This window comes from Falco rusticolus, chromosome 10 (genome assembly GCF_015220075.1).
Source record: "Falco rusticolus isolate bFalRus1 chromosome 10, bFalRus1.pri, whole genome shotgun sequence".
Classification (NCBI taxonomy): domain Eukaryota; kingdom Metazoa; phylum Chordata; class Aves; order Falconiformes; family Falconidae; genus Falco; species Falco rusticolus.
Genome location: NC_051196.1, coordinates 13,651,461 through 13,677,794, shown reverse-complemented (window position 1 = coordinate 13,677,794; position 26,334 = coordinate 13,651,461). Strand labels below are relative to the sequence as shown.

General features: G+C 36.9%; 1 protein-coding gene across 9 annotated transcripts in view; it reads left to right on the top strand.

Annotated features, from left to right (window-relative positions):
* METTL15 (methyltransferase like 15) overlaps positions 1-26,059 on the top strand; it is a 95,487-nt gene extending 69,428 nt beyond the window's left edge. For 7 of the 9 annotated variants that reach the window (XM_037401552.1, XM_037401550.1, XM_037401549.1 and 4 more), the window contains exons 4-6: positions 14,874-15,065; positions 17,149-17,327; positions 25,030-26,059. In XM_037401552.1, coding sequence (XP_037257449.1) covers positions 14,874-15,065; positions 17,149-17,327; positions 25,030-25,475 — 817 coding nt within the window. In that variant the 3' untranslated portion in view covers positions 25,476-26,059. The remainder of the gene's footprint in view (positions 1-14,873; positions 15,066-17,148; positions 17,328-25,029) is intronic. The other 2 variants (XM_037401553.1, XM_037401547.1) reach the window with 2 other exon arrangements.
* The last annotated feature ends 275 nt before the right edge of the window (positions 26,060-26,334 follow it).

Genomic DNA, 26,334 nt, shown 5'->3' with positions numbered 1-26,334 from the left:
GAAAAATTCCTATGTGGATTTTTTTTTTGTGTGTCCTTACATGTTGTTTTTTCAGTAGCCTCAACAGAGAGGTGGTCGATGCCCCAAGCCTGCTGGTGTTTAAGAGGTGCTTGGACAATGCACTTTATAACATGCCTTAGCTCGTGGCCAGCCCTGAAGTGGTCAGGCTGTCAGACTGAATGATCATTGTGGGTCCCTTCCAGCAGAAAATTATTCTCGTGTATTTTTCCATCTTGTGTTTTGTAAAGTGACCCAGGTGCTGCCTGGAAACATGAGCCTATGTGATGGTGGAGTCCTCCATCTAAATTCCCAGGTCCCCAGTAATAAGCCATGCCTTCATTAGCGTGTAGCATGATGCAACAGGAGTAGTGGTGCTTTTGACCTGAGATTTGTACTTTGTTTTGTGATCTTTGCTGTTGAATACCCTTATCCTTAGGACTGAATGTCCCTTCAGAGCGCATTAAACGTCATCTTCATGTGTGGATTCTTTGGACAGGAGCTCAGGTGATGTGCACTGAAGGCACTCTGATGCAGAGCGAAGTGCAGTGAGGGTGATGGGGAGGTTCGCTTCTATCTAAACCGCTGGTGTATCACTCCATACACATGTGCCTCTGCCAAGAGGTCTTGGAGTACCAGCTTCGTAGCTATGGGAGAAATCTGGTTCAGGTCCCCAGGATCATCAGCAGAAGTCTTCTCCCTTTGCTTAATATTGTGTGAAGAAAATATAGATACATAGATACATACATATACAGAAGATGTGTCATGCCCTTACCGTGCAGAATCTTGTTCTACTCTTTGCTTTAGGTAAGACTTTAGTGTTTGTGCGTGTAATCCACAAAGAGCTGGTATCAGATAAGCAAGCAATAAAGATAAATGGTGAGGAACATATTTAAAGAAGACCTCAAAATATTTTTTACATGTTTCAAGCCTTTGTCTGATTTGATTTGCTCAGCAACTCCTTTGTAAGAAGAAAGATGCAAAATAACTGTAATGAAATGAACATGTCTTTTATCCCCCCCATCTAATAGAACCAGAACTCTCATAATCTTTTCAGCAGACAGCATCTTCTGTAACATTTTATTCATTAATCTGTGTATCAGCTAACTCACTGGTTTTGTGGACGAAAGCAGTATGCTGTCAGAACTGCTTTACGTGGCGAGGTCAGCCCAGATGCGTGGAGCAATCGGACTCATAGAGTACGTTCTCTGGGCAGTAGTTTCTGGGTTCTTTTGTAAGACAGAGCAATAGCTGGGGAATCGCTTGAGGATTACTTTCATAAATCAAATCAGGCGCTACGCTTTGTAACAAATCTAATACCCATACTGTGAATATAACACCAGAGTCATTGGTATTGTAGGAGGCGTGTGGTGGGGATGGAATTGACTGTGCCAAGTTCATGGCAGTGTTTTGCAGAGTGAAACCAAAGGTGTGCTTGCTCTGACGTTAACGAGTTCTGCTGGGTTGGTTCTATTGAATTCTGTTTGATTTTATTTGCTATTTCATTATTGGAAATACCGTGTCTTTTAAGTTTCTTTTATATAAGTTTTTTAAATGGAGTTAACACTTAATGTTTTGCTGTGCCACCTTAGGGAAGAGTATACTCTATATGATACATTATACTGCTGAAATGAAATAGTAAGGTCTTTCTTCAGTATTTCCCGTGGGAGATTTGAGATGTTGCCAGAGCAGGTTGTAGGAGCACCAGTGGAGCCATCTAGTGTCTTTTGAAGAATTTAACAGATTACCCATGTTTTTGCTATGGCAAGGAGAAATTTATTCAAAACTAAAGGGTAATTGTTTTGCTTGAAGTGCTGGTATTTGTATTTATATTGATGTCAGTAGTCCAGGAATTTGTGAACAGGAACACAAATACATTTTTATAGTAACAAAACTGAAACTTTCTTCCAGTGAAGATTATTCTACTCAGAAATGAAATGTTTCTCCTAAAAGAGTGTTCTAACAAATGGGAAGTAATGAAACTCCATTTACTGACACTTCCAGAAAGAAACCATATCATAACTGAAAAATCAGTTGTTCTGAGAACGTGCAAAAATACTGAGCTGTAAACCAGCTTGCATTTATGGTTTGATTTTTACATTTTTTATGTCATCAGGTAATGAGTGATTATTTTATATCTTGCTAAGAATCCAGCATCAAAAACTGTGAGTCTTATTCTCTTAGTACTCTGGTATGGAAAATGGACCTGCTTGAAGTAGCTATGTAAAGGAACTTCACATAGAACTAATTATTTAGCTTGGTGTGACACCAAGGATTAATGTTCCAGAGCTGCGTCAGACTACACTTGGTTTATAATTAGACTAAATACATGGTTGCTTTATCTTAAATTCAAGTTTATTTTTTGTAATTCTGGGAAAAAAAAAATAAAAAACGGATCAGTGATCTGTAGTGTTCTTGAAGACTTAATTTAAAACCCTTTACCAACTTCATGAACAACTTGACTAAAGCTTTTCACCTGCCTGAAGGGCTGCCGTATAGCTGGAGCCCTTTGGAGTTTTTGGGACACAAATTAAAAGGCAGGAAATTCCAATTAGGTATTGGGGTTGGGAGCGGGGAAGCCAATGAGGGTGGTAGTACTGGAACAGGTTGCCTGGAGAACTTGCAGAATCTTTATCTTTGGAGGTGTTCAAGGCTCAACTGGAACTGGCCTTGAGCAACCCCATCTAATTAGACCTGCATTGAGCAGGGGGCTCAATTGGACTGGAAGACCTCCGGAGGTCTCTCTTGACAAATGATCTGTGATTCTCAGGTAAAAAGATGACAGCTCAGAAAAAAGTTATCTGTAACAGTCTGAACATTTGTGGGTCAAATGGATTCTTGAATAATTCCAGTTTTGGAAAACTTCAGTTTAAAGAAATGTCTAAGTAGAGTGTACTTGTCTTCTGAAGCCTCTCAAGATCACGCTACTGTGTATTTTCTAGCATCTCAAAGGGCGTTCAGCTTCCCAGGGAAATTACCTGTGATTATTTTACTTAGAAGAAGTTAGCCTCTAATAAAGCCAGTAATACAAAAGAAAGTACTAGTCTAATAGAGGCAGCAGCTACTATGGGAAACAGATGGAAAACTGCTCATAAATGTAGAGAAATACAGCCTACAAAGTCCCAAGCCATGAAGCAGAATGTTAAAATGTTCTTTCCAGATAAGCCAGTTCTCCTTTATTCTGGTTGGAAAGAAATATAGTTGTAATACCCCTGGAGTAAGTTGGTTTTGTGTGTGTTTTTTGTTGTTTGTTTTTTTGTGGTTTTGTTGTTGTTGTTGTTGGGGGAGATAGTATTATTATTTCAAAATTTCCTTTTATATTTCATTGTTAATGCCTTCAGACTATTTTATCACTATGCAAAAACACATACTGAACTTTTCCTTCAGTAATGATCAAAAGTTGTTGACCTTGAGATCCTAATCATCCTTTTGTAGCCGCAAAAGTGTCTGGGAGTTGCTTTCTCTTTTTCTGAATTTAAAAAAGCGAAGAATCATTTTATCTGAGAGCAGTGTCTTTTTTCAGTTTGCTGTCATAAAATAGCAGTTTCCAGTCAATACCAGTTTTATATTTGGTTCAAAAATCCCCAGTAATCACTTTGGAAAAAATTAAGGGAAAGAAGCCTTTTCAGTGCTCATGTTGTATTTATGCATTATTCAGCTGGGATTTTTCTAAAAATAAAATGAATTGTTTATACCTAAGGGGTACCTTATTCTTAGGTTGGAGTATGTTTATACACATGTAAAACGTGCAATGTTTATACATCTTGATAAGTTTACTTAAACATTTTCAGGGTGAACTTTACAATGGAGAATTACAATAGCATGTTCGTATATAAACATGCTGTAACAGACTTCTAGATTGTTGAATCCAATTGCCTGGTATTAGAAGTCACTGCATAATTTAATCTCCTTCACTGTGCTCTATCTTAAAAGTAATTAGGAGTTCTATATACAGTGCTCCAGCTATTGCAGAGTCTAATTTTTCATTATATGAAACTTTCTTTAAATTTCCGGTTAAAGTAGTTACCTAATTTAATTTTAGTGGAATAAAATTAACTAATAGTTGATTAATATCTATTAGCTTTTTTCTCTCCCTGGCATTTAAAATACTTCATGGAGAATATTAACATCTATTCTTGGCCTTCTTTTTCGTATGCAAAACAAGCCTGGGTTTTTTTTTTTCATATTTTCATCTCATAATAATAGTTCTTATTTCTTCTAGTCATCCTAGTAGAGTTTCTCTGTGCCAGTTCCGCTTTGAGTCGCTCTCTTTTAGGGATGGCTCCCGTAATGGCATACGATCCTCTGGGTGAAATCTTACTAGCAATACTTTTTTATTCCTAATGAAGAGATTTTGTACATCCTAGGATTTTGTTTCCCTTTTTATGGCTGTGTTCGTGCTACTGTTTACTGCTCATTTTACAGTCAAATAAAACTTCACGTTCCTTTTCCTCAAGGTGATGCCAAGATGATGATCTTCCAGCCCGTGCAAGAATTTTTCTTTTGGCACTTCAGTACATGATTTCACATGTGATATTGTTAGCTCATCACATTTCTCTTTAGTCATTTCTTTATGAACTTTGTCATCCTTTACCGGGGTACTTGCATTTCACTAGACTGACATTGCCTCTTCTAGTGCAATAGAAACTTGACTACAAATACTTTTGTGCTTATGGGGCTTTAAGGATCACGTTTCACGATAGTTTAAATGGACTTTACACAACAGCTTCTGCTCCGCTAGCCCGGTGATCACGTTTGCATACTTCCACATTATTTTTTTTGTATTGTATCTTTTAAACTTAAGCTGTTCATTTTGGCTGCTTGGAAAAAAGTCACACAGTGTTGATTCTGAAGTGGTTGTTACCTTTTACACTGTGTGGAGGTGACTCACTGGTTTGTTTTAGTTCGGGATGTTGTCTTGTTTCACAAGTGCGGCATTTTAATTTTTTTTTAATGAATCTCAATAGGATTGAGACGAGAGAGGAACAAAGCAGTAATTTAAAATTGTCTGTATACTTTCAGGGCCAAACATTATTCAGTTAAATATTCTCTCACTTCTCCAAATCCTTACAACTTCAGACTTCATGTTGTCATCTGCAGTGGCAAGTAACTAAGACAGTCTTTGTACATAAAAAGTATGCGTGGTTGCAATCAGGGTATTTCATGAAAACCATTAATTATTCTTATTTCCTGTATTTATTTAAAAGATAATTTGCACAGTGTCTGGATGTTCATTGCGCAGGAGGAAAGTCCCATTCGAATGCAGCATATCATGACTTGTGAAGTAAAAATGTCAATGCATGAAACACTGATGGTTAGGGAATGTCATCACTGATGGAATGCAGCTAAATTTACCAGATTTTATTACAAGATATATTATAAATGATATAACAGAATTAGCATTTAATACAGAATTGCCTGTGAGATTCTGCATGGATGCTAACCAGGTGGTGTCTACAGAGCAGCAAGATGTTAACAGTACCTAAACAAACCAGTTTTATTTTTATGATTGCATTCTGAAATTGAAAATTTTAAATTAGAAAAAAGGTCAAAGTCACTGGGGAAGTGAATTGCTGCCAAATTGTGTTTTAAAATAGCATTTTAAATCAGAAGCACCCTTACAGTTGTTAGTATTCCATTCTTTTCTATAACTTCAGTAGTTTTTCAGAATTAAATGCTTACCATTGTAATTAAGTCAATTAACTTAGGGGATGTACCTAAGTCTTCAGATAGAATGTTTGAAAATCCTGACTTTCTTAAGGTTTTGATTTGACAAACTAGTAAAGTTCTCGTTTTTAAGTATGTATGTAAACCTTGTAATTGTTAGTAGGATTAAGTACATGATTTTCTTTCCAAGAGTGGATTGCAATGTTATGAGAAGCAAATATAGATATAATTTTGATTTTAAGTGCTTTGTAATTTGGAACAAGTTTTTAAATTTTGTAAATTCCTAAGTTACAAATACAGTTTAACAAGGTAAAATAACCATTTTGTGTAAAGAATGGGTAGTAGAAGCAAAGACGTCTTTAGGTATGGGTTTTCTGCCTGGCTGTAAGATTCACACTCATCTCGTGTAAAGCAGTGAGCTCGCCAGTGAAGTATCAGAAAGATACGTGGGTAGGGTATACAACCTATTTATTCATAAATTATCTAAATAAGACATTAAATTGGTGTCATAATTGCTGATGATTGTTGGTTAGGCTACATTACCTAATACAGCAAAAATGAAGACATGTTCTGAAGAACTGTAAAACCTTACAAGGCAGGAAAAGGCATGTGGTTAAGTATAAAGTGATGTGTGGCAAAAACAGTCTTGAGCTTATATTTCTGTAGTGAAGGGCTATGAGCCGACCAGTGAGTAATGAAATACTGGGGTTATAATGTATAGTTCTGTGAAAACTTAATGCTTGGTGTTCACTTGGTTCACTGGCTAGAAACTAGGAAACGAATAGAGCGCAGAATGGTGAATGTTAGCCTGTCATTTAAACCCATGATATGGTTGTATTTTTAGGTTTATGCACAGCTCTTGTTCCTTTGTCTCAAACAGGGAAGACCTGGTACAGGCAAGGATAGAGAAAAGTAAAGCTCTGGGGCTTCTGTAATTTCCAGCTGAGTGATGACCCTACTTCACTTCTGCCCTTACTTGCTTTTTTCTTGTGTTCTGCTTCTCGTATTTCTCCTTCTCACAATTAGGAGCGTGTAGCTGGGAGATGTGACGCAGTCCAGATGATGGGCAGACAGTATAATGCTTAAGGTGAGAGTCAATTAGGAATGTAGACATGCTGTTGTGTGAGGTAGCTTAGATAAGAATGACAGGAAGGAAGGAAAAGTTACTTGTTTCATTTGTAATAAATTCTTGATGCCAGGTGTATTCATCCTTAGTGTTCTGAGGTTTAACTGCTGTGTCAAACAAAGAAATAGTTTGTCAAAGGAAATAAAAATCCTGTAGGGCTTTATCAGGCCACTCCAATACTGTCAGCTGCTGAATAATTAAGAAAAGAAGAAAAAGCTTCTGTGACTCAGATTATTTTTCCATCTATTATGTCATAGTATTGCCACTGAGTCTCAAGGTCTAGACTAGCATTTTGTTAACAAGGCAAAGGTTATGCAAATATATTCCAAGTATCAGTAGCAGCAGGTCTGTCAAAGCAACAATTATGCACAATCTTGAGCAAGCACTCTCCATGAATAGAGCGCTTCAGAGTGCCAGAATTTGTGATGTGGAAAAGTATTGTGTAAATTTGCTTTGTTACCTAAAGAAAATTTAACAGTAGTTTCATTTGTTGTTTGGTTCTGCCGGGAGGAAAAAGGAATGTTTTTTACACGCTGTGTGTCTTTGATTTTATAACAACCTAACAAAATGTAAATCAAATTGTAATAGGAGTACTTTGGAAACAATTGAATGTGTGAGTTGTGGGTAGGAGTAGCCTTTTAACAGTTCATTGCGTGTTGCTTTTAAAATCATCAGTGTACGTTTTGTTAACTTCAAGTTCATGTTTAATATGCAGATAAATATGTCAATAAATTAAACCTTTCATTCATCTAATGAATGAATATCCTTCGAAGTTGGATAGCTATATTCTAACCATGGAAATTGACTACAAGATTATTTTGCACTTACTTCATAATCCTTTGTTCGTGAACAGATTACTGTGTATTTCGGAAAGTATGAGTGTAGACAAGAAAGCACTGGACACTGTAATAATTTAACTTTCCCTGCTAGAAAAAGAATTTACTTGATTCTGTTATGTGTACAAATTCCTTCTTCATTAATATCCATATTACGGAGAGAAAAGTTAATTACTGATTTAGGTAAGGAAGAAAACATATTTAGACAGCACAAAACAAAGTGGTACAGGGAGGAAAAGTATCTAGTAGAGAAAGTACACTTTTTTTGTTCATTTAACACACAGGTCTCGTCTTTTGAAACTGTAATTTTTCATATATGGTGTTGTGGTCCTTATGCATAGCTGATTGCAACTGATCAGTGATTGATCAGTAAAGCCGATTAAATGATAAATCTGTGTGCCTTTTCCCCAGTCTTGAAACCCTGAATTTAATTTCAGATTCCTCTGAGACTGCGTGTTAACGCTGCAGAAAAGATGGTGTGATTTGCTCATTCCCTGCATGTTGAAAAAAAATAGTGTCTGCAATGACTGTGGCTACAGATTCTAGTATTCTTATATTCATGGGCTAGAAAAATATTTATACACAGTTGTTAAATGTTTATACACAGTTGTTACGTTTCTGGTGTTAATTTGCACTTTCTGACTTGCTGATGTATATCCAGAATTTCTTTCTGTTTTCTACAGGGTTTTAGCAACTGAATTAAGCAGAACTTCCTTTTAAAGCCCAGTAGCAATGTTTCTTTTGAGTTCAATGAAGCACCATTACATCTTTAAGGAAAGTATGGATTTCTGTGGGTTGTTGGGGAATGGAGAGGAGATTTTGGTAAAGATACCTTTTAAGATGTTAGTATAGAAAGAATAAGGAAATAATGCATAAGATTTATCAAATCTAAGGGAAGTTGCTTTATTACCTTTTCTTACAGTTAAAAATAGTTGTAGAAATAGAACTTTAATAATTAGATCAACATTCACCCTTAAAAAGCGATTGTGCAAACTGCCGGCAGAAAAGCTACAAGACCATCAAAACTTCTTGCAGTAATGTTAAAGTAATAGCAGTTATTAGGAGAACTGAAATAACAGGCAGATTCGTTGACACGTATAGTACATACTGGATCTGATGGGGCAGTGTGGTTTTATTGGCTGTGGAAATAACTGTGCAATTATCTACTTGCTTCAGAGCTATGCTGAATGCTGGCTGCTTCTACTCGTGGCAGAATGGAAGTAGAACCGTGTGTGGTTCTGCCTGCAAAACCCAAACCATCCTCAGGTGGTGTAGTGGGACAGTCCTGCATCAGTAAAGACCGTGAATCCTTCAGTGATTCACATTTTTTTTTTAAGTCCAGTTATTCCTCTCAACTCTTCGATTTCAATCATCGTGGAAAGTGAGCATTTTTGTAAAGTGTATCTGGCAGTTCTGCTACCTGATTCACTGTTTTTCCCAGGAAATTGTTCTCTGCTCTGTGGTCCTTATTGTCACCACCCTGTGTTCCCTGGAGGTTGTGTGAGAACAGGAGAGGGAATGGAAACCAGTACAGAGAGTCAGAGGTGTAAAGGAAGCTGGTCATCTTTGAAGTTAAAATCAGCGTTAATGAAGCTGAGAGTCACAAGGAATGTTTGGTAGACCTGAGATGATGATGCAGGTATTCAGCTGTTCCTGCATTATGTCCGCGGAACCTTGTAGAGCTGGACTGCCCTGTTGCCGTGAAGGCTAAACCAACATATGCCTCAAACTAAAATCCCTGGATGCAGCAGTGTAACGTCAGAGAAATATTTATGATCTTTCTGATGGGTGGTGTCTTGCCCTTTGGGCTGTCAGCTCTCATGAATGAAAAGCAAATCATTCTGATGGCTTGGTTTTCTTGGCACATCTGAATGGTGACAGCCTGTTACATATTTTAGATATATTATGTAATAAAGATGGCATACATAACAAGGTTGCATATTTTATAACAAAGGTGTTAAATCTGGCTAGCTGCAAATTGCATAAAATAATGCAATTTGATCTTAATACAAAAATTAATTACAGGATAATTAAGAAAGGGCATTTTGTCGGGGGTGGGGTGGGTGGTGTTATGTCTTCAAGTTATATGGAAAGAAATATTTAATTTTTAGAATGTATGCATACCTTTTTTAAGTGGGAGTACATAATATGTAAATATTCACCAGTTCATAAAACATTTCTGTGGTCCTAACACATGGAATAAAATTATTGTTATAGCCCTCAAATTCAAAAATATGAACTTTCTTTGTTCTGTGGAAATTGCTTTTTATGTCTTCCTGGTTTGAGATCTTTTGTTAATCAGCAGCTGAGACTCATGTTTGTAATTTTGTAGCAGAAAACCCAGCCTAAACTGAACTGTTAGTTCTCAGACAGATACAGGGGCTTCTTCCAGAACTGTAATTAAATTTTTTATAAAGCTATGAACGTAATGACAAGGTTCATTGATAAGTTGATAGATGTTACAATTTTTTGCAAACATGAAAACCTTGTCAACTTCCCACTTGCCAAAGGCTTTTTTATAGAATATTCAGATTGGTTTTTTTAATGGGGGGTGTTGCACTGAGGCAGAGTAACTCTCACAGCAGTTTCCAGGTAGGATGCTGGAAGTCCCAGGGTTTTACAACTGGAGTACTTCGTGGTTTGCTTCTAGATGTGCCTCGCACAGTGCAGCCGTGAAGGAAAGTCGCAGCTGTCTGAGAGCTCCTGAGTGACCCAGGTGAAGTGAGTCAATGACATCAAACCAGGTCTGTACCCATTCCCTCATTACAGCCAGTGCTAATTGGCACCCCTGTTGGCAGTCTCAGTGGAGGCAACTGAACCAAAGCACCAGATTGGTCTCCTCGTTTGATGTGCATTGGCAAGAGTTAGCTGAAAAGCTTGTTTTCCCTTGGTTTTCTCAAAGAAACCATTTATTCTGGTTGAGTAGAAGGCAGTTTTCACTGTTGATAAGGGATCATTGCTTCCCAGCTTTCTGTGTATTCATACATCGAATTTGTAAGGGGAGCAACGGTGAAAGGTCAAGAGCAAGTATTGTTACATACACATAAAAAATGCTGGAGCACCATGAAAGCGTAATTGTACTTTTCTGTGAAATTACTTGGATGATTGATGTCACAGCAACCTCTGTGACAACGGAGAGAAACTAAATAAGGGAAAAGATTTTTCTCTTGTTTATTTTGTAGGAGCTATATTCATGCTTTACTTGTTTTTCTTATGCTCACCCCTCTCAGATGAGTAAAATGAAAAGGAAATATTTTTGTAAAGGATTGTAGAATGCCAGAGGTTAACTGAAAGAAGAGCCTGAAATACATTAGGACGCTTTGAACTCTTTCTCATTCTGCTCTTTCATATAACTGAGAAATGTGGATCCAGTGCTGTCTGTCAGAATTATTATGCTATGTGTCACAGTATAATACAATAAAACACTGTCTTATGACCTAACAGAGGGTCCCAAATCCAAGGTTCTGTGTTATTTTTCAACTGTAGCAAACAGTACAAGATTTCTGTGAGCTCTTGAGGCTGTTGTGTGATAGAATCTATTAAGGCCCCTACAACATACATAGCAGCTGAAATAACTTTTTATTATTTTTAAAAACAGATAGTTTGTCAATGTTCCCAGTGTTCTTTTAAAAGCTTGAATACTTTTTTTTCCTGGAAAATGTCAAAATTGATAAAGAGGCCATGAGCATGTTGAATACTTTGAGGTTAGAGGTTGCTTAAGTTGTAGCAGTTGGGAATGTATCAAAAATTACCACTCTATCAACACACACACACACACACACACACGCGCGCGCGCCCCCCAGCCAAATAAGAGCTAAACATATGACAAGTACTGTTTGCTTTTTTATGTTCTCAGACCATAATCTCTGAAATTGGCTTAGATTTCTATATAGGTATCTTCAAGTCATTCTGTATGAAACCCTGCAAATTTTACTTCTACATTTGTAAGAGAGGGGCTAAAAGCTCTTCACAGCTGTTTTGTTTCTAAAATATTCTGAGTATTTAAAGTGCTGTTCAAGTATGAAGTTTATTTTTTCTTTTAAGCAGGACAATTGGATTCAGTTAGCTTGTAACCTTCAAAGATCACGTAATATGATTAAAAAGCTCTCTCAGTGACCCTTTGTAGTGTCTTAACAGCTTTTAATGCTATCCCCAGGACGCACTTAAAACGCCAAACCCCTTGGTCTGCAATGTTGTGATATGTGCTGGTTTATTAGGTGTTTAGGGGCGTTCCCTGGTTTACCTTTCCTGCTTTTTCCTCTGAGCACTGTTTGTGCAATATATTAAGAAAGAAAGGGTAATAGAGTTTCACACTAGGTGAGAGTATGGTCATGGAACATAATTCCTCTAATGCCCAAGGAAAACAGTGGAACACTGAAACAGAAAGCAAGAAGAATTTCTACAAACCTGGGGAGAGCAGAAGGCATGTGACTGTAGGGAATAAACATTTTTAGGATAGGATACATAGTTTTTTATTACTTATTTCAGGTTATTCTGGAAACAGGATTTACAAGTGATGTAAACAAAAATCCAAAGGTAAAAGGAATGGAGGCTAAATAAAGCATTTTTAGAGAAGACTATGTGTGTAACAGACAGTTCTTATTTGAATATAGGCGTAAAGAATAGTAGACAAGGGAAGAGTTTTATTATGTTCTAATAATTCAGATGAATTCTTGGTAAAATATTTTTCTTTAAATAAACGTGTCATGCTCATAATCTAATAGATTAGTCCTTGTTGTCGCTATCATCATTGTTACTAACCTATAAAAAAAAAAAAAGTTGATACTTGTATTTCCTTTCATAAGGTAATAAATCTTTTATAGCTGTATACTTGGCTTGATTAATTGAAATGTATGAGGCACCCAATATGCTTAAAATTGTTTCTTCTAGTCCACAAAGAAATTCAGGGAACTGGCATGAACATTTTAATGTAGTCATTGCAATCTCGTGAAAAGCACCTGTTCTTGGTAAAGATTTATATTCACAGAGACAAGCTATATCCACTATTGATACACAAAATGCAGCATATAACAAAGATGTTATATTCGGAAGCTGTTATTTCACACAGCTGAAAGGCTGACATGAAAATGTCTTATCTAATTCCTTTTCAGTTTTTTTTATTTGCAAACTCCAAAACATTTTCCAGCTGAAGTATCTCTCTACCAAAGAGTACATTTCAACCTCAAATATACTTCTGTTTTAATTACCTTTTCCTAGTTGCAAAGAGGTGGCAGACCACAAATCAAAGGGCACTTCCCAAATGTAATAAAATTTCTAGCAAGTTGTAAATTTCAGAATAATTTTTCAGATTGGTTGGTAGCACTGTACAGCCATTCATAGTTCAATAGCTGCTGACATGGATTACTGTCTGTTGGGGGAACTTGACAGTGGCAATTTATAATTTTGTCCAGATCTCATTTATTTTCATCTCCCACATATGGAAATTTAAAGTTCTTTCATTCGCACAAGTTGTAAAGTTAGAAACACTGCCCAGTTGGGCAAAGTAGTGCAGATTTTCAAGAAAATTCCTCTCATTATATTGAGGGGAAATACAATCTCAAAACTATAACTATACAGCTTAAATTGGTTTAAATCTCTTAAGTGGATCATTGTGCTTTTCAGGAACTGTCAGTTGTTATTAAGCTGGATAGTTGTATTTAATTATAAGCTGGACAGCAATCAATTAAAAAATGCATATGTGTGATCGTGATATCCCTCGTGAAATCTGTGCATTGAAGGTATTTCCTGGATTTTGTGCCATGTTAAATACGTTGATTCATCCTGCTGTAATGAGGATACCATTGTGCAGCTAAGTGTTCTTCCATATGATTGTGTTCATCACCTCCTCCTTTTAACAGAGCTTGTATTATTTTTTTCCCCTCTCTCTCTCTCTCTTTTTTCCCTATGGTGGGTTGGTTTGGGTGTTTTTGTTAAGCTTTGTAGCATTTTCTCACTCCTGTTGGATGGGTGCCAAAAGGTTTCCCATCCCCTGTTTGTACGCTGTTTTACAATGGTAGCCACTGGAGTGGACTGAGTTGTGTCAGCGCCAGTTGCCTTGACGTTAAGCTGGCTTGAAAGGTGGATTAGACAGAAGCTGGTATTTTGAAAAAAAATTCTTTTCGAAATGACCGTAACGCTGATGTGTCAAAAGATGTATGGGCGGCTGTCATCCTTTTGTAGCTGAAACAGTTAAAGGAATCGCTCCCCATCCATTCAGGGCTGCTCATGTAACTTAGAATTATATATGTTAAGCTGGTGGACCTTGTAATAATTTGAATGCTGATCACTGTGGCTGAAGAGCAGTTGTCCAAACTGTAATCAAAACTCGAAGGTGGAGGCAGTAACTTCTTGTTAGGGGCAGAAATATGTTGTGTTTGGCAGGCACTGCTTAAAAATGCAGCAGCATGTCGGTTAATCTTTTTAAATATGTGAAATTCATGGAGATTTTGAAAGATAGGTGAATTATGTGATTGTAAGTCACCTTATATATCTAAGCACGAATGAAACATCCAGGTTTAGACACCCAAGAAAGCACTGGGCACCTCGGAGATGTGTCATCTTCTCCCTTGCCGCGCCTCTTTCCCTTCCTGCTACATAGCAAGAACCATCTTAAATCTAAGAAAGAAGAACGCTAAGCACAAAAACGCATGCAAAACTCCTCCCCAGTGGTCAGGTGCCTGAATCGAAACTACACCGAGGTATTTTATCTGCTTATGATCCAGTGTGCCTCAGTTACCCAATTACTTTTGTAATGGTGAATACCACTAAAAAGAAAGGTGTTTGTCTCATGACAGGAGCCCAGAAGTTTTTTAACCAGAAGGCTGTGCAGTCCGGTTCTTCCTTGTCTGCTTCTCCTCTACATCCAAGAACCGTTTGTGCTTTTCTGCACTTTGGCCTCGCTTGACTAGGAACCATGCTTAGCACAGCAGGTGCCTGAGTGGTCAGGGCATTGCTGCTGAACGGGAACGGTGTCCCTTTGAGTTCCTGCGTGCTGGAGAAATGAAATTTTAGTCTCGTTTCCATTTCTTTGAGATGAAGCAGGAAGGGAGTAAAGAGTTAAAGAAGCTTAAGTAGCCGCTGATGGGTGGGTTTGACCAGTTTTGACATATGACAAGTACTTCAACTGTTACTTTGGGAGTAACTCTATTGCTTCTGAGACAAGTGTGTGCGGCTAATTCCTGCTATACGTAGGGGAGGTCACTGCGCTGTTATAATTAAAGTTGAGTCTATTTATTATTTTCTTACAGGAAACAGATTCAACCTCTTCTAGGACAGTTTAGCCAGGCAGAAGCTCTGTTAATCTCCTCTGGAGTTGAGCCAGGGACTCTGGATGGAGTTCTCTTGGATGCTGGTTGTTCTTCTATGCAGTTTGATACACCCGAAAGAGGTTTTTCTCTGCAGAAGGATGGACCTTTGGACATGAGGATGGATAGTGACAGGTACCCGTCAATAAAATATTTCTCCTTGACACTCAAAAAGTGTGCTCAGCAACCCCTGTGCATTTTATGTTCCCTTAAACTGAAGAACTCTCATTATCAACCCATATCTAATTTTGCATAAGCAGACTGTCTTTTGCCGCAAAGCTTTTTTTGATCTTGATACTTGGAACCCTGGTTATCCTCTTTTTCTTCTTTGAAATAAGAGGAAAGTTCCAGTGATAAGTAATAAAACCGGTAACATTTTTATTAACTATACCATTAAAATTTTACATTTTTGGAGTCTGTGTATACAGTCACAGGGGCATCTCGCTTTGAGGCCTGTCTTCTCCCTGTTATTTCTGTGGTTTCCCAGACTGTGCTTCATTTGCAGGCTTACAACCCCCTTACTGCAGTCCCTTTCCTTTTCTGCGACATTTACTATTTGTGGAACCTTCACTTGAACACGTTCAGTTGCTCCCTCAGGAAAGGAGCAACCTCCCTCTTTTCTGCAATGGCCATCTGACCCAGTTACTCCTCTCTGAAAGGAATGCAATATAAAATAAACAAACTAAATCCCATCCTTAATATCTGCCAGTGGAAATCAGATAGCAACATTGCTTTTAGCACACTATTATAATGTCTTGCATACCCGTAGATTTATTGTAAGCTTTCCTTAACTGTATTATAAGCTCGCTTTCACATTGTGTAGAAGGTAGGCTTACTTAATTGTCAAATTAACAATTACTAAATAAATCACCTCTATTTACATTATTAGCATTGGATTTTAGTATATTCAAGGGCATGAATATCAATGGTGGAAGGATAATTTCTACTTACGTAGCAGTTTTCATCTTCATACAACCTAATATATTTCTGTGGCATTTTGCTTTTTACATGAAGACCCAAAGATCTCTGTTGTATAATTGATGGTGTAATGACATAATGCGTTACTGGGAGAATGATAGTTTTTGCTTTGTGTTCCAATGAACCTGTAGCCTTAAGAAATGTTATTTGATCTTTCATTGCTCACACAGACCCAATGCGAAGCCTCAGTTTCTAAGGAGTTATCTTAACACATTAATATTAAGCCTTAACACAACAAATTTCATGATACTCACTTTTCCAGTTTGTGTAAAAAGCTCACATGATCCTCCTGGGATTCAGATTTCACGAATCTGAACTCCCGGCTTATATTTGCATCGTGAGGATGCATACATGGACCAGGAGCATAAGAACAAAGGATACCTGTGGCATTACAAAAGCCTTACGCTATGGTTGTTGCTATGATACTACTTGCCTCTGATTTTTAAGTTTTGTTATCTTTTGTAAGATACTGCAGGAGAGTAATAAGTGCCTGAAAAATATTCTGCATGATCACGTCTGCGTAGAAGAGAATTTATTATGTAGGTTGCATGTTTTCTCAGATAAGTAAACCCATATATGATGTTTATACGATGCCTTGATTTATTTCAGTAGCAAAGTGACAGAGATTTTTAAAAAATAATTGCATGGCTTATGCTGTTCATCCTGTAATAATTCCTTTCATTTGTAATATTAGGTCATTTGTATTCTCTCCAAACAGTATTTGGATGTAAATTCTTATGCCTATTAGTGAAAGGTAAATTGTTTTCACACCAGTGAAAGGAGAGATTTTTGAAATTAGTTCTGGCTAGAAAAAAACATATAATGCAAGGTGACTAAAATGAACCCATATAAGGGGAAAGTTTTATTCTAAAGTGGGCTAAATAAGAAATCACACAGCATTTCCATTTTACCATGATATTGAGATGTATTTATTTTTGTCAACTCATAGTTTGGATAATAAAAACGAAAAAGCATAGTTTGTGATAATACCTGTTTCAGTTTCTTACGTTTCAGCTGTTCTAGTTGATGTTAAGCACAAACTCCATTTAAAGTAGCAAAGAAAAAGTATTTAAAAGGTGCAAGCTGTATCTGTTTTCATGGGGTTGCTGTCTCTTAGTTGAAAACCTCAAAGGCACTTATATGCAGTGTGTGTTTGACTTTATGTCTCAATGCTATGAAGCTTCACCTCTTGTCAATGAAAACTGACGTCAGTGAACTAATTGGCTCTTCTTGTGCGTAGGTACCCTGACATGCCCACTGCTGCTGATGTTGTGAATGCTTTAGATCAACAGGCGCTTGCGTCCATCCTGAGAACATACGGGGAGGAGAGGCACGCCAAGAAAATCGCTTCAGCCATCGTTCAGGCACGCAGCATATACCCCATCACCAGAACTCAGCAGCTTGCAAGCATTGTTGCAGGTACTCTCATTAATTCTTCACAGTGGCTGAGGAGAAAAAATATTAATCCCCACAGTCCCAGAGGGATCTATTTGTACTTGAAATCATGCAGGATCTAATCCTGCCTATTCTGCTCTGGTGTCAGTGTGCTCCCTTTTTTTCTTTTTTTTTTTTCTTTTTATTTAAGCTCCCACTTTTTCTATTGTAGTTTAATAATTAGTTTAATAATGGATTTTACATGAAGTGATTTGTCGTTTTGCCAACCAAGTTGAAACACAGAATGACAGCAACCTAGGGAATTCTTTATCCCAGCTATAGGTAAGCCTTCAAATATCAGATACGTCACATATCCCTCTTGATTTAAAATTTCTACATTATAATATTTGGAGGGGAAGTACCATGGCAGTTTGCAATTACAGATGACAACAGATCATTTCTGTCTACTTAAAGAACCAGGAAGCAAAAAGTTAAGCACTACACAGCTTGCGTCACCTTGTGAATGCCAACTAGATCAGCCTGAAGCGACTATTGAAGCACTTCATCTTACTTGCTCTTCACTGTAAACAACTTGAACAAAATGCAGTTAGGCAGGAACTGTGCTCACATCAAGAACCTTCATGTTTGTGTTCTCAAGTGAAAATTTTCAAGGAAAAATGTAGGACACAAATCCTGTTTGTTAACATTATAATATGTAACGTTGGGGTATTTTGGTTTTTTTAATCAAGAAATTAAAATTACTGGCTCTTATCATAAGTCTAAACTGCTGACTGCTTAGAATATAGACTGTTAAAACGGTGATGCCAATTTAACATTTGCTTAAGAATAGTGTTACACATTGTATCGGTACCCTGAAGACTTTTTAAAAAAATTGTTCTTAAAAATTCATATTACTTAAATTGGAAGCTTAAGTGACTTAATTTTAATGACTGACAAAGAAATTACAAGGTTTGGATTTGTATAAGTCAGGATTCTTGAGCAAAATGCCCAGTGAACCAAGGCCCAAAGGCCAGCTGATATGAGGGAAGGACCTGAAGACCCTGTGTGCTGTCCTAAGCCCCTGCTGTAAATATAAGGAATGTGAGGAACAATCAATCCTAGAAAATTCAAAGAGATAAAACACCGAGTTTTTCATAAAACTTGAAGAGTTACATTTTTAATACAGTCATTCAACATCACGAACTAATAATTTAGGTTTTTGTCACATGTATCTCATGCTTTTGGAGAACTGTTGATGTACCGTTCTAGGGACTGAGGTCACCATGTTGCTGTGCTGAAGCTGTAACGGGCTGCAGGCTATCAACAAGCAACTTGTAACTTCTGAAATAATTTTGTGCGCTGGCGTGAACAAAGGAAATAAAAATACTAGTGCATAAAAGGCAGCGATTGAAGATCCCTTCATGTTTAATGTGTTGCATGTGAGTCGTCACTTAATGGTCACTTTCTGTGACAGTGAGAAAGATTTTTTGTTCTCACTTTAAACTCTCTGCTATATTTGAAGAGCACCTTGATACCATGTGTCAGGTATGCATCAGACAGTATATATGCCAAAGAATGAATCCAGCACACATCTGTCAAGACCATAAACATGTATTTTTTGTGTGCTTTTTTGAAGTATGCAAGTAGTTAAAACCATTTTTAGGACTGTTACACCGATCCCTGTTTGGGTAGAACTTCTTTCAATTTTCATTTGATTCCTCCAGTAAAGGAGCACAATGGTGGATCCCTCTAGTTTTTGAACTGGTGATACCTGAAGAAAATTTCTGGTAGCTGTAATGTATTTCATTTAATTTGTCATCTGTCATCTATATGTTCTTATGCAAAATGATGTTAGTGAAGTTATTGAGGTAAGCAAGGGCGAAAGTGGTAGAGACCACAGCTACAGGATCCTCTTGATGCACAGCAGAAAAAAAACACCTGATTAATTCAGGACTTTACCAGAGGATGATCTATGACCTATTAGTTACATGTCAAGTCCTTTAAAAAAACAGAGTATTAATTAGATTAATAAAATCTTGCATTTTAGATTTTGCAGACTCTATACAAGCATGATTATCTCTCCAGAACAGGATTATTTATTTATTTATTTTGCCTAGTATAGGAGCCAGAATACAAGCAAAAAATCTAGCCAGTGAGGCTGGGCATTTACATCTCTTTCTCTGCTGGTGTCAGTATCTGAGACTTCATGTATAGTCCATGTTTCTTTCACATGTTATAGACGACTGGCTTCAGATTTTCTAGAAATCCAAAGTTTTGTGTCACAGTCCAGCTGATAACCAGAATCCCAGTGAATCTAGATTTGCACTGGCCTGAAATTTGAGAATTTCATTTCTCTTTATAGAATGCTAGACTTCTGGTCTTTCCTACCACCCCCAAACGGTTAGAACGTGTATTACTGTTGTTAATTGACTGGGAGACAAAAGTGAAGGATGTAATTAAAAAACAAACAATTAAACAGCTCCACAACAGTTACAGAACAATCAGATGTTTCTAAAGTTTCTGTTAGCAAGAGTAATAATTTTAAAGTATAGCTGGAAGAAATATATAAATAGATTTGTATGTCAAGATTGCCAAAACCAGCTTGGGACTAACTCAAGTACCCAAGTGATTTCTTGCTCTCCTTTGCTCCAATTCAAGAAAATAATTCCTTTAATTTCTTGACATAGAGCCTGAAAGTCCTCTCTCCACGTACTGTGCCAATGAATAAGGTCCTACAAAAAAACCTAAAAAAACTACAGCTTTTTTTTTTTTTTTTTCTAAATGTTATCCAAAGGCTTCTCATCCATTTAAATAAGATCTCTGTGAGCTACGGAGTCTGCAGTTTACATGGGAAAAGGGACAAAAAGGAGTTTTCTGTTCAGTCCTGCGAACATCATCTCTCCTAGCAGCACAATCGAACTCTGCTCACTGTTTATAATTTTCAAAAAGCTATCTGCAGTGATGTGCACTCTGGAAATACAAAACATCAGTAGTTCTCAGCTGAAGGTCTATGAATAGATGTATGGAAGTTGGTTAAGAAGCACTTCCTGATGGCTTTTGCTGTAACTCATTGAGTTGTTTGGAAGCGGTAGGTTTAACTCCGTGTGCAGGAAAACTGGTTAAAAATAGTGATTTTTTTTAGAATGTAAATTCAATATGCTTTTTCGTTATAACTGATGATTTATTTTTATTTCTTTTCAATGGGTAATATACCTTGTTATCTATTAGTGTTTGTTCAAAATTTAATTTTTCTCAATTGTATTTAGGTATGTAATCTATTAACAGATCATTTTGAGATCATGTAATCATTTGGACTTAACTTGAAAGGAATTGAAGATGAGATATTAAAGAAATCTGAAAAGTTTAAAAAGAACTTTTACGGGTAAAGCCAGTCTCATTCAGATCGGGTTACATTTATAGACTTTAATTATCAGTTTGGAATTTGTAATATTGCCTGAATTTCAGATGGGTGAGAATTAACACTGTACTGAGGGAGCTTAGACAAAAGGACATTAGTTGCGTCACAGAAACTTATTAAATGCAATGCTAATTCAACAGACGGATTCCTGCAAACAGGTGCACGATCTGAATTAATTTTTAAACTCTCCCACTCTCATACACTCTGGGGACTTTAATAGTTCATATTGACAGGCACAGCACGTTGCTAATTTCATTCACAAGCTTTAAAATTTCAATACATTTCAACATGTGAATCTATTAGAGTTTTAAAAGTGTGAGTAGCATCAGGGCATCCCAAAACTAAAAATTATAATTTCTCTCACTGGGATTTCAAACCAGTCATCTAGCCAGAAGCATGTTATTTTTATGAATGAAATTAATTTTTCAAACTTCCCATACAGATTTTTTTATATTTTTGTACATTGTAGAGCCTGTCACCAGGAAATATTTTCCTTCAGTGTCATGGTAGTCGGAGGGGGCTGGGTGAGAGATTTGGTGCCTTAGCAGAAAGCACAAATAGGGTTTTAACTGTACCAGAGAACTAAGAATGGGCTAGGAAAATTTTTCACCCTGGAACATAGATGAAAATCTACTCACCTTACTAAAAAGATGAAGGTCAGTGTGACAGCCATCAGTCACTACCACAGATCACATTTACTAATTAATCCCAGTTTCTGAAGACAGACCAGTAAGTCTGAACTTGGGCATGGTTTGGAGTGTGGGTTAGATTGCATACATCTGCAAAGTGGCTGCATTTACCGGTTCCCTGAATATTGGTGTTCTGTACCATTATATATGACCTGCAGTGCTGTTTGTGTGTATTCAATTGAGTCATGTAAGACTATATTATACTTAGTGAATATATCTGGGGTTTAATTTATTCTTCTTCAGTGTGGGATAAATTAATTCATAGTAATAGATTAATGTCACAGTTAATTGTCATAGAATATTATTGTGGGCAGACACTACACTCGGCAACCATGGCAGTACAAATGGAAGAATCTCCAAAGACCTGTTAGTGTCCCAGTCATGCTGGTAGCCTAAGTATCTCATTTCTTCTGTTTATCTATTCAGTATTGCAGTTGCAAAATAGCAGTGTTCGTGATCAGACTACTGAGAATCTGGCCAGATATCAGCATGTCATGTCTATTTAGATTTTTACCAAACCGCGTTTGAAGCAGTTCTTTATGTCACACTTGTTTTTTCAGATAAGTAAAAGGTATTTTGGTGTCATAGGAGATAAAAACTTACAGTATTTTACTAAAATGCCAGTGAGATTGGCTGTGGACATTTAAATAAAGAATCTCTTTCTCGGCTTCTCTTTTTATGGGTAGCTCCGAATCGAGAAGCACCATCAGTTTTGTACATAAATTACATGCTGTACTCCTGTAGGTTGGCTTCATTTTTATCTGATCCTTTTGGAAGCTGAAATACTCACAGAGTATCAGAAATGGATCATCCCCAGAAAACCAGCAGTATTTTTAGAAAATACTTAAACTGCTAGCATATGATAGTTAAAAATTCTGGATCTGCTTTGAGTGGTGAACACCAGCTCTGGGTAGGAACAACCCAAACCGGGAAGTATAAAAGTGATGCTCTTCAAGTCACAGCTGCAAATTGTCCAGCAAGGGGCAGGAACAATACAGGTAGAAGCAAAAAAGCACTTTTCTAACCCACGAGGTTGTTAATAGCAAATATTTTGTAAGGGAACAGTGTTTCTGCTCTCCAGTTACAACTGTTTTCATAGAGCAAACGCGGAAGGGGAGGAGGGGAAATGCAGGGTGTGTTTTCAATGGGTTTAAAAGTAGGCTTAGAAAAAGAGAGAGCTTTGTTGTGTGAGATCTTTTACAAAACAGGTATTTTCTTATTCAAGAGACCGTGGCTTCTGTAATGAATTCGAAAGATGCCCAGGGAAACTGATGTTTCAGCTTCGAATTCCATTGAAGAAAAATGCTGTTATGACTGAATCATGAGACAGGTTTCACGGGGAATACAAAGCTGTATGTATTTAGTCACTTAGTACATGCTATGGAAACATGCATGTCCTATGGTGGTTCTGGATATATCACATGCTGATTTTAAACCCTCTCTTTTCATTTAATAACTATTTGAGAGTTCTGAGCATATTGCTACTGTTTGTAGCTCTTAGTTGTCTACTTCAAGAAAACTATTTTGCTCAGCACAGCATTCCTTTATGTTACACATTAATAGAGAGTTTTCTTCTGACACAAATGGCAGTCAATGGCTGTTTTAAGGATCCCGTTTTCAAATAATCTATTTTTAGGTACGTAAAGATACACGGAAACAAATATTGTGCCAGGTAGTGCAAGCTTGGTGTCATTTGGTTTCTTGGGACATCTTACATTCTGTGATTTCCAGTTCTCCTTTAAGTTCAGCTCTTTCATCAAAACAAGCTTTGTTGACTCATACAATGATGGTATATATTCTTTTTATGATTTATAGACAGTATAGAACGGGGTGTTCTCAAACACAGAAATTATATTAGCTAGCTAGTGTAACGTTTTTTAGAGTTGTTCGGTGATGGTGGAGCCTAGCTCCAGCAGGTTAAATCTATTTAATCTGGTTCGTGAAACAGAGTTTATAAAGTCACAAAATCCTGTGCAGTAGGTTGTAGCAGGAGAATGTGATCCTGTTGCTACTTTCTGTCTCGAAGGATTCAGACTCTAGGAATAGGAAAGAGCTACAGGGGGTGCCTTCAGTTAATTCAGGAGCTGTTAGCATCAGTTAGAGGAGGTAGGGAGAGTAGTTGGGAAAACTGGGTATGCAAAAGCGCACCTGACATATGTTGCATACATGATAATAACTTTGTTCATAATGACTGAATTTTTAAATCCCATTATTGGCCTCTCCCTTCGCTGAACACTGATGATCACTTGTGTGTTTGTGATGCCAAACACATATGTTTTCTGACATAAGTAAAATCTCGCCTTTAAAACTCTCCAGAATTTTACTAATAAATTATTCTGTTCCAATGTACTGGATTATGATATCTCTATTAAATTTTTTGCAGTCACCTGTGTAAATGTGAATTTAGTCAACTTGTTTCAGAGGTACCATGTTCCCTTCTTTTGCTCCACTGTGTAGAATATCAATGACTTGATTATGGACTACATTTACTTCAAAACCATTGCTTTATTATGTTGTAGTTCAGCACTGGCATGGAATTAAGGCATTTTAATACATACACAGCAGCTGTATTGCCTTATATCTAATGGGCCCTCTTGTTTGGAAAAATAATTCTTTCCAGTTATGCGCCAGCATTATTCATTCAGTTTATCTTTATCAGACTCCTGCACTCACTCACATAATCGATGATAAGTTTACTCAGGTTTCACAGGTCTTGTAAGACTCTTGCACATTAGTCCCTTTGATTCATCAAATCTGGCTTCTCTAGCTTCTTGCTTTGTACTCAGATAATGAAAATTCAAGCCTAAAATACATTAAATAATGATATATTAAAGTATCTGTCAACATTTCAGTCTCTACAGAGATGTATATATCAGAATTTTGGAGAAAGGAAAAGAGAGTTTTGTGTATCTGGTAAAAATTAGTCAATCTGGTGATTTTTTTTTATCCAACAAACTCATAGCTTGACACATTCTGCTGAATAGGCACATGAAAAAGCAACACTATCAGTTGCATTTTCTAAATTTCTCAAGATATTTTTCTGAGTATTTGAAGAAACATAGGTGCCGTGGTCAACAATTTTTATCCCCAAACATGGATGACACTTTAAGTAATTCATTGAAGGGTACATACCACCAGGTAGACATTGTCTTCATCTTATCTCTGCTGGTGAAAGAATGCGTAGGTTTCTAGAAGGCAACAGTTAGAATTGTGTCCAACATATATTAATTTTTTTTGTTTGCCTTACAAGCATAAAACAAACCATCACAAATACTCAACTAACTTTGACTACATTGAGCTGTAAAGTGAGACTTTTCTAACCCATCTTCATTTTTTCCCTATGTTGGTTTCAGTCATCATTTTTTATTTTAACTTTGTGAAGCATTTGGGGAAGAAATATCTATGAAAGGTTCTAGGAAAAAAACCCAACACTCAACCACAAGCCAACTCAGTTTAATGTGTTTTACTTTCAGAAATGTGAATTCAAAGCAGAAAATAAAGATATAACGAAGGAAGCTTACCGCTCAGGGTTGAGTTCTAAGTGTGTTTCCTTTAAAGTCATCATGCATGAGTGGATTAATGTCAGGATAGCAATGTAGAAATAATAAGATATTAACATATACCTTTTGAAATTTGACAGGTGCTTTTCCAGCATCAGCACTGTATGCACGCAAAGACTTGCTTCAAAGACCTACACATGTTGCTACCAAAACTTTTCAGGGCCTGCGAATATTTGTAAATGATGAGCTCCATGAACTCTTTATAGGGCTGAAGATGGCTGAGAAGTTTCTAAAACCTGGAGGTCGCCTCGTAACTCTCTCCTTTCATTCACTAGAAGATCGTATTATCAAACGTTTTCTTTATGGAATAGACATGACAGAAAAGTGGAATCTTGGCTCAAGGCAGAAGATAAGACAGGCTCTGAAAAACTGCTCCAAAAAAGAAGAAACACAGGAATTTCTGCATGGAAAATCCAGCTCCAGGTGGACTTTTATACAGAAAAAAGTTCTCACACCCCAGGCCAAGGATATTCAAACAAACCCAAGAGGAAGATCAGCCAAGCTAAGAGCTGCTATTAAACTCTAAAATGAAATATGTGATTATATAATTGTATAATTTCCTTAAATTTTGTTTTCCAGAAGGCTAACTGGACAGATAGTATCAAACTGAAAAAAATAAAATTAAGACTGTTAGAAAACATCTCTTTCTTACTTTTGTTCTCTTTAATTAGGATGCAGTGTAGAGCATCAAAAGGTAAAATAAATGTAGATAAGTGGGTGTCGCGAATTATACAAAAGAAATGTGTTTTTAAAAAGAGTACCAAACCCAAGGTTTATAAAAATTACAGGTTTGATGTATTTTCAGTATTTTCTTCAGGTGAAATTCAAAAGCCTGACATTATCAGTCTAAATTCAGTAGCTGATTGACAGAGACACATATTTATGGGGGTGCATTTCACACCCCAAAGTCAGATGGCTGGTTTAGTCTAGAGGAAATTTAAACTGACCTAAGAATTCCTAATATATTAGTCTCTGTATCTTGGTCGTCTTGCTGCATGAATGCCTGTGGGACAAGAGCTGGTTCTTAAATAGGCTGACATCAGTATGTAGTGTTCTATCCAGGAATTTGTAAATGGACTCTTACCCTTTATTAAAATAAGTAAATATTTACTGCTGAGTGGTCACCTGGTTATTTAACGTTTATGGGTTCTAAATAATGAATGTATCTTGGGGGAAAAAAAGGATACTTAAGAGATCACTGTTTGCACTTGAACACTACAAGCAGTCAGATTTGTACTTGATCGTTTGAATTTCTTCCTGGTAGCCTAAGTTCTGTGCATAGATCCAGTACAACTTCTAGGTGTTGATGGAATTATAGTGAACCCATCGGTAAAAGGGGGTATGGTGTGTCTTACGAAGTGTTCTCCTTTGCTGGTGATCGTTTA